This window comes from Oncorhynchus clarkii, chromosome 20 (genome assembly GCF_045791955.1).
Source record: "Oncorhynchus clarkii lewisi isolate Uvic-CL-2024 chromosome 20, UVic_Ocla_1.0, whole genome shotgun sequence".
NCBI lineage: Eukaryota > Metazoa > Chordata > Actinopteri > Salmoniformes > Salmonidae > Oncorhynchus > Oncorhynchus clarkii.
In genome coordinates this window covers 39573628-39586904 of record NC_092166.1, presented here as the reverse complement: position 1 = coordinate 39586904, position 13277 = coordinate 39573628, and the positions used below count along the sequence as shown (strand labels likewise).

The 13277-nt window shown below is 44.7% G+C and overlaps 1 protein-coding gene across 1 annotated transcript; it reads left to right on the top strand.

Moving 5' to 3' along the window:
• The first annotated feature begins 7155 nt into the window (after window positions 1-7155).
• Window positions 7156-13079, top strand: LOC139376346 (phospholipid scramblase family member 5). Its single transcript, XM_071118773.1, has 8 exons — window positions 7156-7764; window positions 9862-10225; window positions 10357-10434; window positions 10619-10811; window positions 12241-12352; window positions 12541-12640; window positions 12781-12839; window positions 12986-13079. The coding sequence occupies exons 1-8, from the start codon at window positions 7738-7740 to the stop codon at window positions 13010-13012; spliced, it is 960 nt and encodes a 319-aa protein (XP_070974874.1). The 5' UTR covers window positions 7156-7737; the 3' UTR covers window positions 13013-13079.
• The last annotated feature ends 198 nt before the right edge of the window (window positions 13080-13277 follow it).

The following is a 13277-nucleotide window of genomic DNA, read 5'->3' as shown; positions in this document are numbered from 1 at the left end:
TACCTTCCTTTCTTAAACTGTTGTTATTTTCTGGGACTGTTTTTAAAAAAAAATAGGATCAGGTGGACGAATGCAAAAACACAGACCTTTACATATCAGTAAGCTGTCTATCATGTTGACCAACTTGGTCTTCCTCATATTTGTTGTTTAAATTACTGTGTATATATCCTCTATATATTCCCTGAAAAAACAAATACAAAGTTCTCTCAACATCCATCGCTCTCTCGTTCTCTCTCTTTTTCTAGCCAGAATTGTTCTAAGCAGCACATCTGGAAGTAATGACACTATTCATATGAACTCTAGCTCTCTACTGTTGCCAGAGAATGGGGAGTGGATCATCAAGCACAGGCCTGCTAAGAAGCTGATTAACCAGCTCTACACTAAAGATACGTTAGAGTACCAGGAAGGGGTGTTCTTCCTGATCATCCATCAACTTGACTGACTCTCTCTGTGGTTGTGGGGTTCCAGAAGTGCACCGTGTCCATCATAATCCTCCTGGCCCAGGCTGTCTTCCTCATCCTCATAGCCAAGAAGGTTCTAGAAACCTCCCAGGCTCTTATAGGAAAGTAAGGCCAATTTAACCACAGAGATCCTATTCAATTAGTTATTATGGGAAGTATTATTGACATTGTGAACCTGTATTGTCTCAATGGCTTCTGATAATATAAAGGTGAATATGTCTTTGCAGGTACCTGCTGTTTGTGATGTCTGTCAACACCATCGTAAAAATGAACTGAGTCTTGTGCAAAAGTGTACGTAAATTGGAGACAAGCAATTTAGTATGATATGACACGTTTCATATGGTATGTATTAATTTGTGGATGTCCATCAGGCATTCTATGATATGTTACTAATTACAACTCATATTATATGTTATGAATTTGCCAAACGTACAATATGTTATGAATTTGCCAAACGTACAATATGTTATGAATTCTAGATAGATGGCTAATATTAGCTAGCTGGCTAACGTTAGCTAGGTTAGGGGTTAAGGTTAATGTCAGGATTTAGTTTAGGAGTTAGGTTAAAGGGTTAGGGTTAGGGGAAAGGTTAGCTAAAATGGTTACAATTAGGGTTAGGGAAAAGGGAAGCTAACATGCTAAGTAGTTGCAAAGTAGCTAAAAATTATTAAGTAGTTGAATTGTTGCTAATTATTTAAAATGCTTTTTAAAAAAAATCTAACTCACAACCTTTGGGTTTCTAGACATTCACGTTGTACGCACACCCTTCACCCCGACCAACCACCTTAAGTAACCATCTGTCTTATCTACGGTAATCATACTAAACATAACATATCATACTAATTAGAGTGTCATGAATTGACTTTACTATGTTAAATCTAGTCTATGAGACCAGGCTGCCAATACAAACATCAAGACAAATAAAGTCAGGAAGGTAAGACTGTAAGCCTGTGATCAGCAAGTTTGTCAAAAGCTTTCATGCCTCAAATACATCTCATAATACATGGGCATTATGAGATGGCTTGTTGTTAGACCATAAAGGAAAGTTTGGCTGCTCTGGTGGTGTTGACCTTTGACCCTTGACCTTGTTGACTTCATGTCCTGCTAAACCTCCTGCCTTGGCTTCTGAGGATGCAGATCCGACACGATGCAGATTCAGTAATGGTCACAGTACCAACGGAGGGCGTAACATATTTCTAGTCCCCTGCCAGAGCTGCAGCTCCCTGGGACTCATCCCCAAGGCGGAGGAATACACCATGAATACAGCCCGGTTGGAACTCATACCCAAGGCGGAGGAATACACCATGAATACAGCCCGGTTGGAACTCATCCGCAAGGCGGAGGAATACACCACGAATACAGCCCGGTTGGAACTCATCCCAAAGGCGGAGGAATACACCATGAATACAGCCCAGTTGGAACTCATCCGCAAGGCGGAGGAATACACCACGAATACAGCCCGGTTGGAACTCATCCCAAAGGCGGAGGAATACACCATGAATACAGCCCGGTTGGAACTCATCCCCAAGGCGGAGGAGTACACCATGAATACAGCCCGGTTGGAACTCATACCCAAGGCGGAGGAATACACCATGAATACAGCCCGGTTGGAACTCATCCCCAAGGCGGAGGAATACACCATGAACACAGCCCGGTTGGAACTCATCCCCAAGGCGGAGGAATACACCATGAATACAGCCCGGTTGGAACTCATCCGCAAGGCGGAGGAATACACCATGAATACAGCCCGGTTGGAACTCATACCCAAGACGAAGGAATACATCATGAATACAGCCCGGTTGGAACTCATACCCAAGACGAAGGAATACATCATGAATACAGCCCGGTTGGAACTCATACCCAAGGCGGAGAAATACACCATGAATACAGCTCGGTTGGAACTCATTCGCAAGGCGGAGGAATACACCATGAATACAGCCCGGTTGGAACTCATACCAAAGGCGGAGGAATACACCATGAATACAGCCCGGTTGGAACTCATCCCCAAGGCAGATGAATACTCCATGAATACACCCCGGTTGGAACTCATCCGCAAGGCGGAGGAATACACCATGAATACAGCCCGGTTGGAACTCATCCCAAAGGCGGAGGAATACACCATTAATACAGCCCGGTTGGAACTCATCCCCAAGGCGGAGGAAAACACCATTAATACAGCCCGGTTGGAACTCATCCCCAAGGCGGAGGAATACACCATGAATACAGCCCGGTTGGAACTCATACCCAAGGCGGAGGAATACACCATGAATACAGCCCGGTTGGAACTCATACCCAAGGTGGAGGAATACACCATGAATACAGCCCGGTTGGAACTCATCCGCAAGGCGGAGGAATACACCATGAATACAGCCCGGTCGGAACTCATACCCAAGGCGGAGGAATACACCATGAATACAGCCCGGTTGGAACTCATGTTCTACAAGCTCAGAGAGGGACAGCCTGATGAAATCTGCACTGGAGAAGACCTGTGAGTAGGGTTACTAGGATATTTTCCAGGGGAATTGATGGGAATCTTTGGTTCCACTGTACCTACCCTGCACTTACAGTTAAGGGTTGAACCAGGATGTTGACATGAAGCTAAGGTTAGGGTTAAGGTTAGAGCTAGGGTTAGGGTTAAGGTTAGAGCTAGGGTTAAGGTTAGAGCTAGGGTTAGGGTTAAGGTTAGAGCTAGGGTTAGGGTTAAGGTTAGAGCTAGGGTTAGGGTTAAGGTTAGAGCTAGGGTTTAGGGTTAAGGTTAATGCTAGGGTTAGGGTTAAGGTTAATGCTGGGGTTAGGGTTAAGGTTAGAGCTAGAGCTAGGGTTAAGGTTAGAGCTAGGGTTAGGGTTAAGGTTAGAGCTAGGGTTCCTGCTGTCAGTACAGTGTTCCAATGAGCAGTGGCGGACTGGCCGTCGGGAGCACTGACCCGAGGGTCGTTTTGGCCTGCCATGAATAGTCAACTTGACCAGCGATAATATAGCAAGCAGGAATGAGTTGACAGAGAATCCACGCATCAGGCGCGACTCTCACTCTCTCGCTGCAGTGTCCCCACGCCAAAAAGGACATCAGGTCTCTCCGTGACGCACATAGCAACCGTCTACATGCTTCTCTACCTTTTAGACAAGCTGCATGGCGAAATGTACGGTCAGAAAAGCAAAGGTGGAGCAGAGAGGGAGAGAATAAAAAAGAGAAAGGCCCTTGCCACAGACAGCTAAATGCTGCAAAATAAGCGACATGTTCGCCAGTAAGGGACCAGGTCAGTCAAAAACACACACACTGATACACACACACAACACCCAGCATGGCTAGCTAAGTAGCCTAGCTAATAATAGTGACACAGCGGCCGGAAGGCTAAACAGTTTGCACATCTTACGTCTTCAGGAATTACATCATAGCAATGAGTGCAACATAGCGATCAAAATATGACATTGAAGGCAATATGTTTACACTAATAGTAAACCTAGACTATGGACTTGCTAGGACTCGATCATGACTCATGCCACATAAGCTGGAGAAAGTGCACATCCACTGTACAGCGAAACAGGCTACAGTAATGTAACCATAATACATCCATGAACGTAACACAGTAGCCTGTGTGACACAGCACAGGAAATGACAAAGATCATCAACACCATTAGTACCAGCATTACAAGTTACTACAATAATTTACCGCTCTGGGAAAAATTAAGAGACCACTCCAAATTAAGAGACCCCCCCCCCCTTTTTACAGAGCCGTATTAATGTAGCCTACTGATACACGAATGAAAGGTGGAGAAGGAAGCAGCAGCAGCACTAGAGTTTCAGGTGCTCCTGCAGAACTGGAGGTGGCCAGTTCAGAGTCAGACTCAGAGCAGGAACCTTCAGGTACAACTTAAGAGCACAAACCTAAACATGTAGGCTATTATTTTAGAATAAAAAGTGTTTTATTTATAAGATTATCAGGGGGACTGTAAATCGGGGGAGGCATACAATCGATGACTGCACAAGTAATACAAGTTTAAGTTTAGGTTATTTACCATGTTGATCTCGTTCAGAGCCCAGTACAGGGAAAAAAGAAAGGCACAGCGAAAGCACTGAAAATCCATTTGATTATTTTGCCCGTCCTCAGTCCAAGGATTTTGACTTATTTTTTCAGTACCACCCAAAACAAACCCCTCAAAGAGTCATTCCCAATGTATTCCACTCCAAAGATGTGAGGACAGGAGACACAGGTGGCTTGATGTAATTGGTGAAACATGCTGGTGGGCCAAAGACAAGGCCTTGAGGAAAGTATTTGGAAGCTTTGCAAAGCCTGACCGTTCACTTTACGCGGATGTGGTCATCACTATGGAAATAATTCAGCAGGATGTGACCATAAAACCTGCCATCCGAAGCAAGGCCCAAGGGTACAAGGATGCTCTCCTAAAGTTTGAAACCATACCTACAGCTGAGGTTTTTCTCATGCTTTTTGAGCAGAAGTCCCCATCTCTCTAAATACTTGCAAACAAGTGGCATGGATATCGTAACAGCACAACACTCGGTGACGAAAACAGAGGATAACCTGAGAAAGTGTGCCCGAGACATTGAGGGTGTGAAGAGGGCAGCAGATGACTTTGTTGAGTGGGCCAATGGCATTCTGGAGGAGCAGCAGGACTGTGATGCCGAAGCTCAGACTGCTCTCTCAGAGAAGAGAACAACAACAGGAAAAAGAAGAGAAAACCAGGTGAGTTGGCAGAAGACGAGCCCATTGCTTAATGCAGACATGGATTACAAAATCAAGATCCACAATGTGGTACTGGACACTGTTGTTGAATGTATTCACCTCCGTTATGCAGTAGATGCAGTGCTGTGTGCAGATGTCTCCTGCATGAATCCCAATCCATTTCCTGAGATCAGAGAATGGCACTTGACAAAGATGACATCATTGACAAGATGGCAGAGAGTAGTGAGTTGCTGCGCTGCCTACTGGTTTACTAGTGGTAATTACTTAATGGTTACTCGTAGCTATGCTATGACTCTTCCTTAACAGGCTGACAAAGTTGAAATAAAATTTGCTGTGAGTTAAAGATTTTGTACCAAGGCATGTTTTTTGGACCTTCGTATTATACTTGCAGTTATGTAGCCAATGTTCAATTTCATTGACTCAGTGTATAGATGTGTTTTTTTGTGTGTTGTTTGCTTTATGGACATCAGTTAGTGAACATTGTAATCTAATTATACTTACTTACATTGTGGTAGCTTATGTTCAAGTTCAGTGAATGTGTGATGTTTTTTGATACTTTTGATATGCTTGATGCTTGAATGTGAAGATAATCATTTGAGCTAACTCTGTATATCTCCTTCTCCTTTTAAAAAGTGTAGGCTAATAGTTTTGTGTGTATAGCCTTGTACATTTGTATGTGCTATGATTGGTATATTCCTAGTGAGTGTTTGAGGGTGCACCCATAGCCATAGCATACCTTGAGAACTCAGTATTCAGAGAGGCTACATGTTGGTCAGTCCCACATGTTTGTATTTTGTCATGTGAATAATTTTCTTCCCAGAAGAACACAGTGGCCAAATTTATAACTAGTTTTGTTTCAGTCCGCCCCTGACAATGAGTACCTACAATACTTGTTGCACTGTACTGACAGGAATAATTACACATTAATAAGGACAGTGTAATGTAAAATGTTACAACATTTTCCATTTTAGCAGCAAGAAAATTGGAAAAATATGTATCGGTTGATTCCTTATCACTATAGCTTTCTGTTTGACATTTGACCCTAGATATCGGTCTGGAGGGGGGTACGACCCAAGAATTGGGGGCCAGCCTGGCCTAGGCTTCACTGGAGGTGCGCCAGAGTTTGGCATCCTACAAACATACCGCTGAGAGTGCCCAGCAACAAAATTACTTAGAGAGTGTGAGTCTCTCCAAAGTGTTGCACCCACCCGGGTGATGCACGGCAACTATTTTGTGCCAGAAGATGTGGTTCCTGGTTGGACAGGTGATTGACAGGGTGTGCTTCATCACCATGGCGCTGTTGTTCCTCATGGGTACCATTGGAAGTGCCTTCCTCCTTTAGGGAATAACATCACCAATCCCTCTAGGAATGAAACTGGAGCAAATCTACTGGGGTAACACTATATGAAAGGGCATGACATATCCATAAACAAGGTGGCATGTAATGAATGGGGTTTAGCACCGGTTTTTGTGGCTAGAGAATGCTTTGAAAGATCTATGGTTATGTATGCACTGGGGGTCTGAGACTGAAACTAAACCATGTGGGTCTGTCACAGGTTTTGCAGTCTATGAGTTTGCTCATTCACTGAGATGAGAAGGGTTTTGGCAGTAGATACCCGTGCTGTGTACAGAGGGCTTGACCATAGGCACTGATGCCTTATATGCTAGAAGCATGATATCTGTGATTCAAAGCAATGGTTGAAGGTGTTTTTTAAACAGAGATATTACCACGGAGTAATATGCAACATTTTTATCACACTGTTAACAATTCCAAGATGGCGCAGCAGTTGGACATGTGTTTGTCTTGTCCCATGTAAATAGTCTGTTTCTTCTGGGGTTTTTTCCATATATATCTTAATCTCACTTTCCATCTACGAACTAAATATACTTTCCTGTAACCCGCCTCACCCAATGTGGTACTGATCTGCTATTTTTATACTTTATTACCGGAACCTTCATCAGCAGCTAGCCAGCTAACTAGCTACTAGCTATTAGTCATTGTTAGCCACTGCTAGCGGTCTTCACCTTTAGCTCGGACACCAGCCAGCCTTAGTTTGGGTCAATTCCTGCCAGTTTGCACAGCGCGATATCAACCCAGAGCATATCGGACTGCTTTTCTCTACCACATCGCCGGATTCCTGCCACAAGCTCTGGACCATTACACTGGATCATCGCAGCTAGCTAGCTGCAACCGAGTGGCTAATGCCTCTGTCCCGAAGCAAGCACCAGTTAGCCTTGAGCTAGCCTCGAGCTTGGCCCATCTCCCCGCTAGCCGACAAAGTATACCAGCTAATTCTTGGGCTACAATACCTCTTTTGCCAATTGGCCAGGACCCTTTACTGTCGACATGGAGCCCCGCCGACCCATCACGACTCGTCTGCCGACGTAATCGTCATATGTGGTTTCAACAGGCTTTTCCATTGCGATGTCGCCGAAGACCCATCTGCTAGCCCCGGCCCGCTAGCTTTCTGAACGCCGTGTCTCTCGCTCGCCTAGCATAGTTGCGACTAACGAATGGCTCCCTGACTCACCCATTGCTGCTCATTGGACCCTATGATCCCTCAGCTACACAGCTGATGCCTGCTGGACTGTTCACTAACAAGGTACCTCATTTTGTTTATCTGTCGGGCCTCGAACTCAGGTCCTGTGTGTAGCTAACTGACCCTCTGCCCATTCATCGCCATTTACCCGTTGTTGTCTTAGCTCTCCTGATCAACTCCTGTGATTGCTTTATTCCCCTCGCTAATGTCAATATGCCTTGTCTACTGATGGTTCAGTTAGTTCTTAATGTTTTATCTCAGTGTAAAGCACTGCTTTGCTTTATCTTGGCCAGGTCGAGTTGTAAATGAGAACTTGTTCTCAACTGGCCTACCTGGTTAAATAAAGGTGAAATAAAAATAAATATGTACTTACTTTATTGCAACCATCATTCTTCATGTTTTTTGTAAAATGGTTGACTTAATGATTTTTATTTTACTTGAAATCTAGTGTGTTGAACATACAGTGTGTTTTGTTCAAATATTAACTTTTTCTTATTAATTAAAGGTCATGGTATAACAACTTTTTGTTCACACATTCAACATAATTTCTAGAAATCAGCCAAACCTCCATGTAAGGATCAATGCCATTCATCATAACCAAATGCCAACCAATCACATTTGGGTTGTACAAATTCCGGAGGCATGGAGAGAGATGCGCCCTCTCTCACACAGCCATCCCCCGATTCTCTCCTGCCCCCCTCACCCCCACCACCCACCCCCTCTCCCAGAAGCAGGATCTCAATTACATGGGTGAGTGGTGCCTTTCTGGCCCAACAAAAGAAAAATCCGGCTGGTTGGGATGGAAACTGGACGGGGCGAGACAGAGTCAGAGAGACCAGTGGGTTGAGAACCCCCCCCCCCCCCCCCTCCATAAACACTCCTCGCAAACACACACACATACACACACCCACACACACTAGAATGTTAGATAGAAGCCTACTTCACCCATCCCTTTTTCAAAAACCCAGATGCTTGCCTGCTAGACACTTATTTCAATCAAGAGATACCAGGGAGTGGACCTTAGACGGTAAGAGCTTGACAAACGGCAACATTTGTTTAAAAACATACTTCCATCTATATTCATTGTTAACCACCAACACTGTACATAATTTGTTGTTATGTAACTTATCATGAAAATAATGTTGTGGAGGATTTTGTATTTATTTTTTACCATATGAGGAGAAAGACAGACATAGAGAGGTTGATCTCACTCCATTGAACAGCGTTGAACACTTGTTGCTTCTGGAGCGGAATACACAGGGCTTTCAAACAGAGTGTCACCACGACTGTTAAAGGAACAACTGTGCAATGTGATACACTTTGCTGTGAGTCCATGGAGTCAGACTATGTGCAGTAGGTTTCAGACATGGGTTAGATACATGCTAAATGGCTCTAATACCTCTGTAGTTACACTAAATACTCAAGTAGCAACAGAAGCAATACCTTAATAAAATGTCGTTACTAGAGTATCTACGGTGTAACTACATAGGTTTGAGAAACACGAAGTGTAAAGAGCAACTTAAAGTGTCACCAAATACGAATCGACAGTGGTATATTACCATAGAGTTGAGTGTCTGAACCAGAGGTATTGTAGATTGTGACAGGTTTTCAATAGGAGATGGATGTAGTGGTTTCAGTGATGCTGTGACGTGAATATGAAATAGCCAGGAGCTGGCCACCGTGTTGCTTCCCCATTCCGTCTTCAGAGAGGTGAGATTGTCCTAGTGCCAGGGATGTGTTGGCTGTGGAGGCAGACACATGTTAAGAGACATTTGTTTTTTTTGTAATTTTGGGGTCTAATCCTTTGGATTGTTCTGATCTAATTTGCAGATTATTGGGGTCAATATTGTGATGATATTGGGATAAAGTGAGTGATAGACAATTCCATCTCAATTGCAGTCAATTCTGAAAGTAAACCCAATTCCAATATTTCCTCATTGAAGAGCATTGATGACAATTGGAATTTCAGTGTACTTCCTGAATTGAGAATAGACTGGGATTTAAATGTAATTGACCCATAGAGAATGATAGAGGACTCTTTTTTACTTTGTATCTGTCCCATTTTGGTGTCTGTGTGCGCAGAGTCCTCTATTTATATATATAAATTATCCCCAACCTTGAACAGTACTTCCTGTCATTACTTCCTGCATCCTGTCCCAGACTATGTCAGCAGTGACCACCCAGCCCCTTCCCTTCGGCCGTCTGGAGAGAGAGAAGCACATCGAGAGGCTCTTCAGAGCCTTCCACAGTCAAAGGAGGCTCTCCACCAATCCCCAGGGTTTGCCTGGCTCCATACCCCACCACGGGGCACCTGACCTGGGCTCAGAGGACCAGCAGCTGGGCCTTGGCCCTGGAGGTCCCCCCCGGACCGGTAAAGGGGAGAATGGCCACTTGAGGCCCAGGGCTTCTGGAGGGCCAGAGATAGCAGGGGAGCAGTGGTTGAATGGTGTGGGTGGACAGGAGGGTCTGGCTCTCCTGGACGCAGTCAGCCAACTACGTATCATAGCCAGGCCAGAGCTGCAAGGTTAGTGCAACTTCATGTGTGAAATATACAGTTACATCAGATTAAAGAATGATTTTCTGCTAACAATTTGCCTATGGATTCTATTAGTGATAGTCCCTCTGACCTGGTCATGTCATGCTGCTGTGTTCCAGGTCCACAATGTGTGTCCCGCAGGACCTACAGCATTGCCACCGGGGACAGCAGTGAGCAGCTCTTTGTGGCTGTAGAAGGTACAATACTAACAGTAACATACAGCCATTACACGTATAGATCCTGAATGTGTCTGCAGACAGACAGAGCTGTGGCCATAGAATAGTATCTATAGAATATAATTTTATTGCCCACCTGGGATGGACATTTTTCTAGTTACCATTTCATTATTCAAACTGGGCCCTCTGTGTTTCTCCTTCTCAGAGAGTTCCTGTATGTGTCTGCAGTGCTGCGGTCCGGCCCGGTCCTGCTCCCTACAAGGTTTTGACCGCCAGGCCCGCCAGGTCTTCCTGTTTGAAAGACCCCTCAGGGTGGACGCGTGCTGCCTTGGCTGCTGCTTGATGGAAATGAGGGTCTACACCCCCCAACGGCAGCTCATAGGGAGCGTACGACAGCGGTAGGTCTATTCTGAAATCAACCTCTAACCTCAACCACTCTCCCAGAATATTTCTCACATTTATCCCTACCCCCACTCACTCCAGAATCAAAACGCTGTGCAACGGACAACGAAAAGAGTGTTTGTTAATGTTCAGATAGTCCCTCCATTTCAGACTGTTTCCTCTTTTTGGGGCTTAATGAATACGACCCAGGACTGTAAATAGAATGGGTGGTGCTCCTCTCTCCCGCCCAGTCTCCAGGGAGGCTAAACTGGGGGTAGTTAGCACATAGCACAGCTGTCTGGATGGATAACCTGGGTTGCTGGTGTCCTGGGTGGGGAGGAATGTGGCTTCATTCTGTCACGACTCCCGCCGAAGTCAGTCCCTCTCCTTGTTCAGTCGGTGTTCGACGATCGACGTCACCGGCCATCTCCATTTAATTTTCCATTTGTTTTGTCTTGTTTTCCAGCACACCTGGTTTACATCCCCTCATTACTATACGTGTATATTATCCTCTGTTCCCCCCATATCTGTGTGTGGTTTTGTTTGTTCGTTATGTGTGTGACGCTACAGGCTGGTTTTGCGCCGGGTATTGTTAAGCCGTGGTTTTGTTATTTTCTACCATGTTGTGTGATTTTGTGCGCTACCGCTTTTTCCTTGGGCCAGAGTTGTGACGCAGTTGCGTCCGGCTGTTTTCCTCTGCCTGATTAAAGTGTTCACTCATCTCTGCTCTCCTGCACCTGACTTCCTTCGACCAGTTGTGCCCACTCTGACACATTCCTACTCTGAAAAACAGCGGCTGCGCCTCTTGTTTTCCCTCATTACATCACCGTTTCCACACCACTCAATCAAAATGGTGGCTAATTTAGTGGAAAAAATGGAAAAGACTGTAGGCCTAGTTATTTTTGACCAAATGCCCACCCCCTCTCCATCGTTTCCTCTATTTCTCTCTCTCTCTCTGAAATGCCCAAACTCTCTCTTGCGTTACATCTCTCTTTCCCTCGCTCTCTATGAAATGCCCAACCCCTCTCTCTCCCAAGTATTTCTCTAGGGTTAGAAGAGGTCTCCTTTGTGTGTTCATTTAGTAGAGCTTGCAGACAAGGCCACCAGAATCACTGTATCTAATTAACAGAGCTCAGAGCAAAGTAGAAGTTTAAATTAGATCTGTGTTGTATCTCTATTCTACAGTATGGAGGGGTCACTCCGGTAGACCTCTTATGACACCAAGTGGAAAATGGTCTCAGTGGTGCAATGCAATAGAAAACTGACCAGCTGAAACCTTAATCATCCAACCAACCATACAACCAATCAACCCACGCTAGGAAATACAAAACAACAAGAACAATCACCACCCAGGATTGGTCTCTTATCAGCGTCTGTGAGTGGGTGCAGGAGGGGTTGTGTGTATGGAGGGAGGTGTGTGTGTTCACCAGTTCTACCTGTTAACAGATGGAGTATGTTCACCCCTCTCCTGGAAGTGTGTGATTCCGATGGAACCTCCACTATAAGAATCCAGGGATCGTGCTGCCCCTACCGATGCCTCTCTAACCAAGAATTTCAGGTCATTATCATTTCAGGTCATTACCAGCCATTATCTGATTGACTTTGATTGGTCTGATATTTGGTTGATTATCATTTTTCATTCATTTTAGAATAATTATTTCATTAGGTAATTTATGCCATATTCAAATATCTGTTTCACCACTTCCGTTCTACTGTATGCATTTTTATCTCTTTGTCAAACGTCAGGTGGTCTCAGCCATTGGTGAGAAAATTGGCTCCATATGGAAGAAATGGCCTGGGTTTAACGAAGAGTGCAACATGGATCATGAATACTTTGGGTTAGAGGGTGAGTTATCCTTTGTTTACACCCGAAGCCATATAGTTAAACCTTGGCTTAATAGCTTTACCTTCAAAACAAATAGAAGTATCTACTGTTCAAGAACACTGCAAAACCCCCTCTCCTCCTAAAATGTCTCAATCCTGCAGTTCCACAGGATATAACATCACAGACCAAACTTCTTCTGCTGGCGGCCACGTTCCTACTGGTAAGCACGAAGAAAAACTCTCCCAGAAAAAACCCCCCAGATAAAATACTGTGGGAATCAATGAATACAACGTGAACCTGACAAACTCTGTACTCCCTACATTGACCCTTCCATCTCTCTCTCTCATTCTCTCCCTCTCTCTTTAGAATTATATGTTCTTTGAGATGAGCTGAACCGGCACCAGACAATCAGAGATGAGAAAATGTAGGTAATCAAAAGTGGACCATGAGAACTGCAGAAGCCAAATGACCATCGGCGAGTTTCACAGCTTCGCCCGATGCCACGCCGCAGCACCATCAGAGATTGAACACATGGACAGTTGTTTGGGGGAGGGGTGCAAATGTTAGCGACACCAAAGATGTACTAGCCTGCATGGCATGGCCTCCTTTCCTTCATTTAGTCCTCATTTAGTTGTCCTAGTAGAAGAGATACATCCAA

Excerpts from the sequence above, each read along its gene's own strand:
- LOC139376346 (XM_071118773.1), top strand. The coding sequence starts at position 7,738 with ATGCCTGCTGGACTGTTCACTAACAAG. Across the intron at positions 10,812-12,240 it reads ATAGGGAGCGTACGACAGCG|ATGGAGTATGTTCACCCCTC; the intron begins GTAGGTCTATTC and ends ACCTGTTAACAG. Across the intron at positions 12,840-12,985 it reads TGGCGGCCACGTTCCTACTG|AATTATATGTTCTTTGAGAT; the intron begins GTAAGCACGAAG and ends CTCTCTCTTTAG.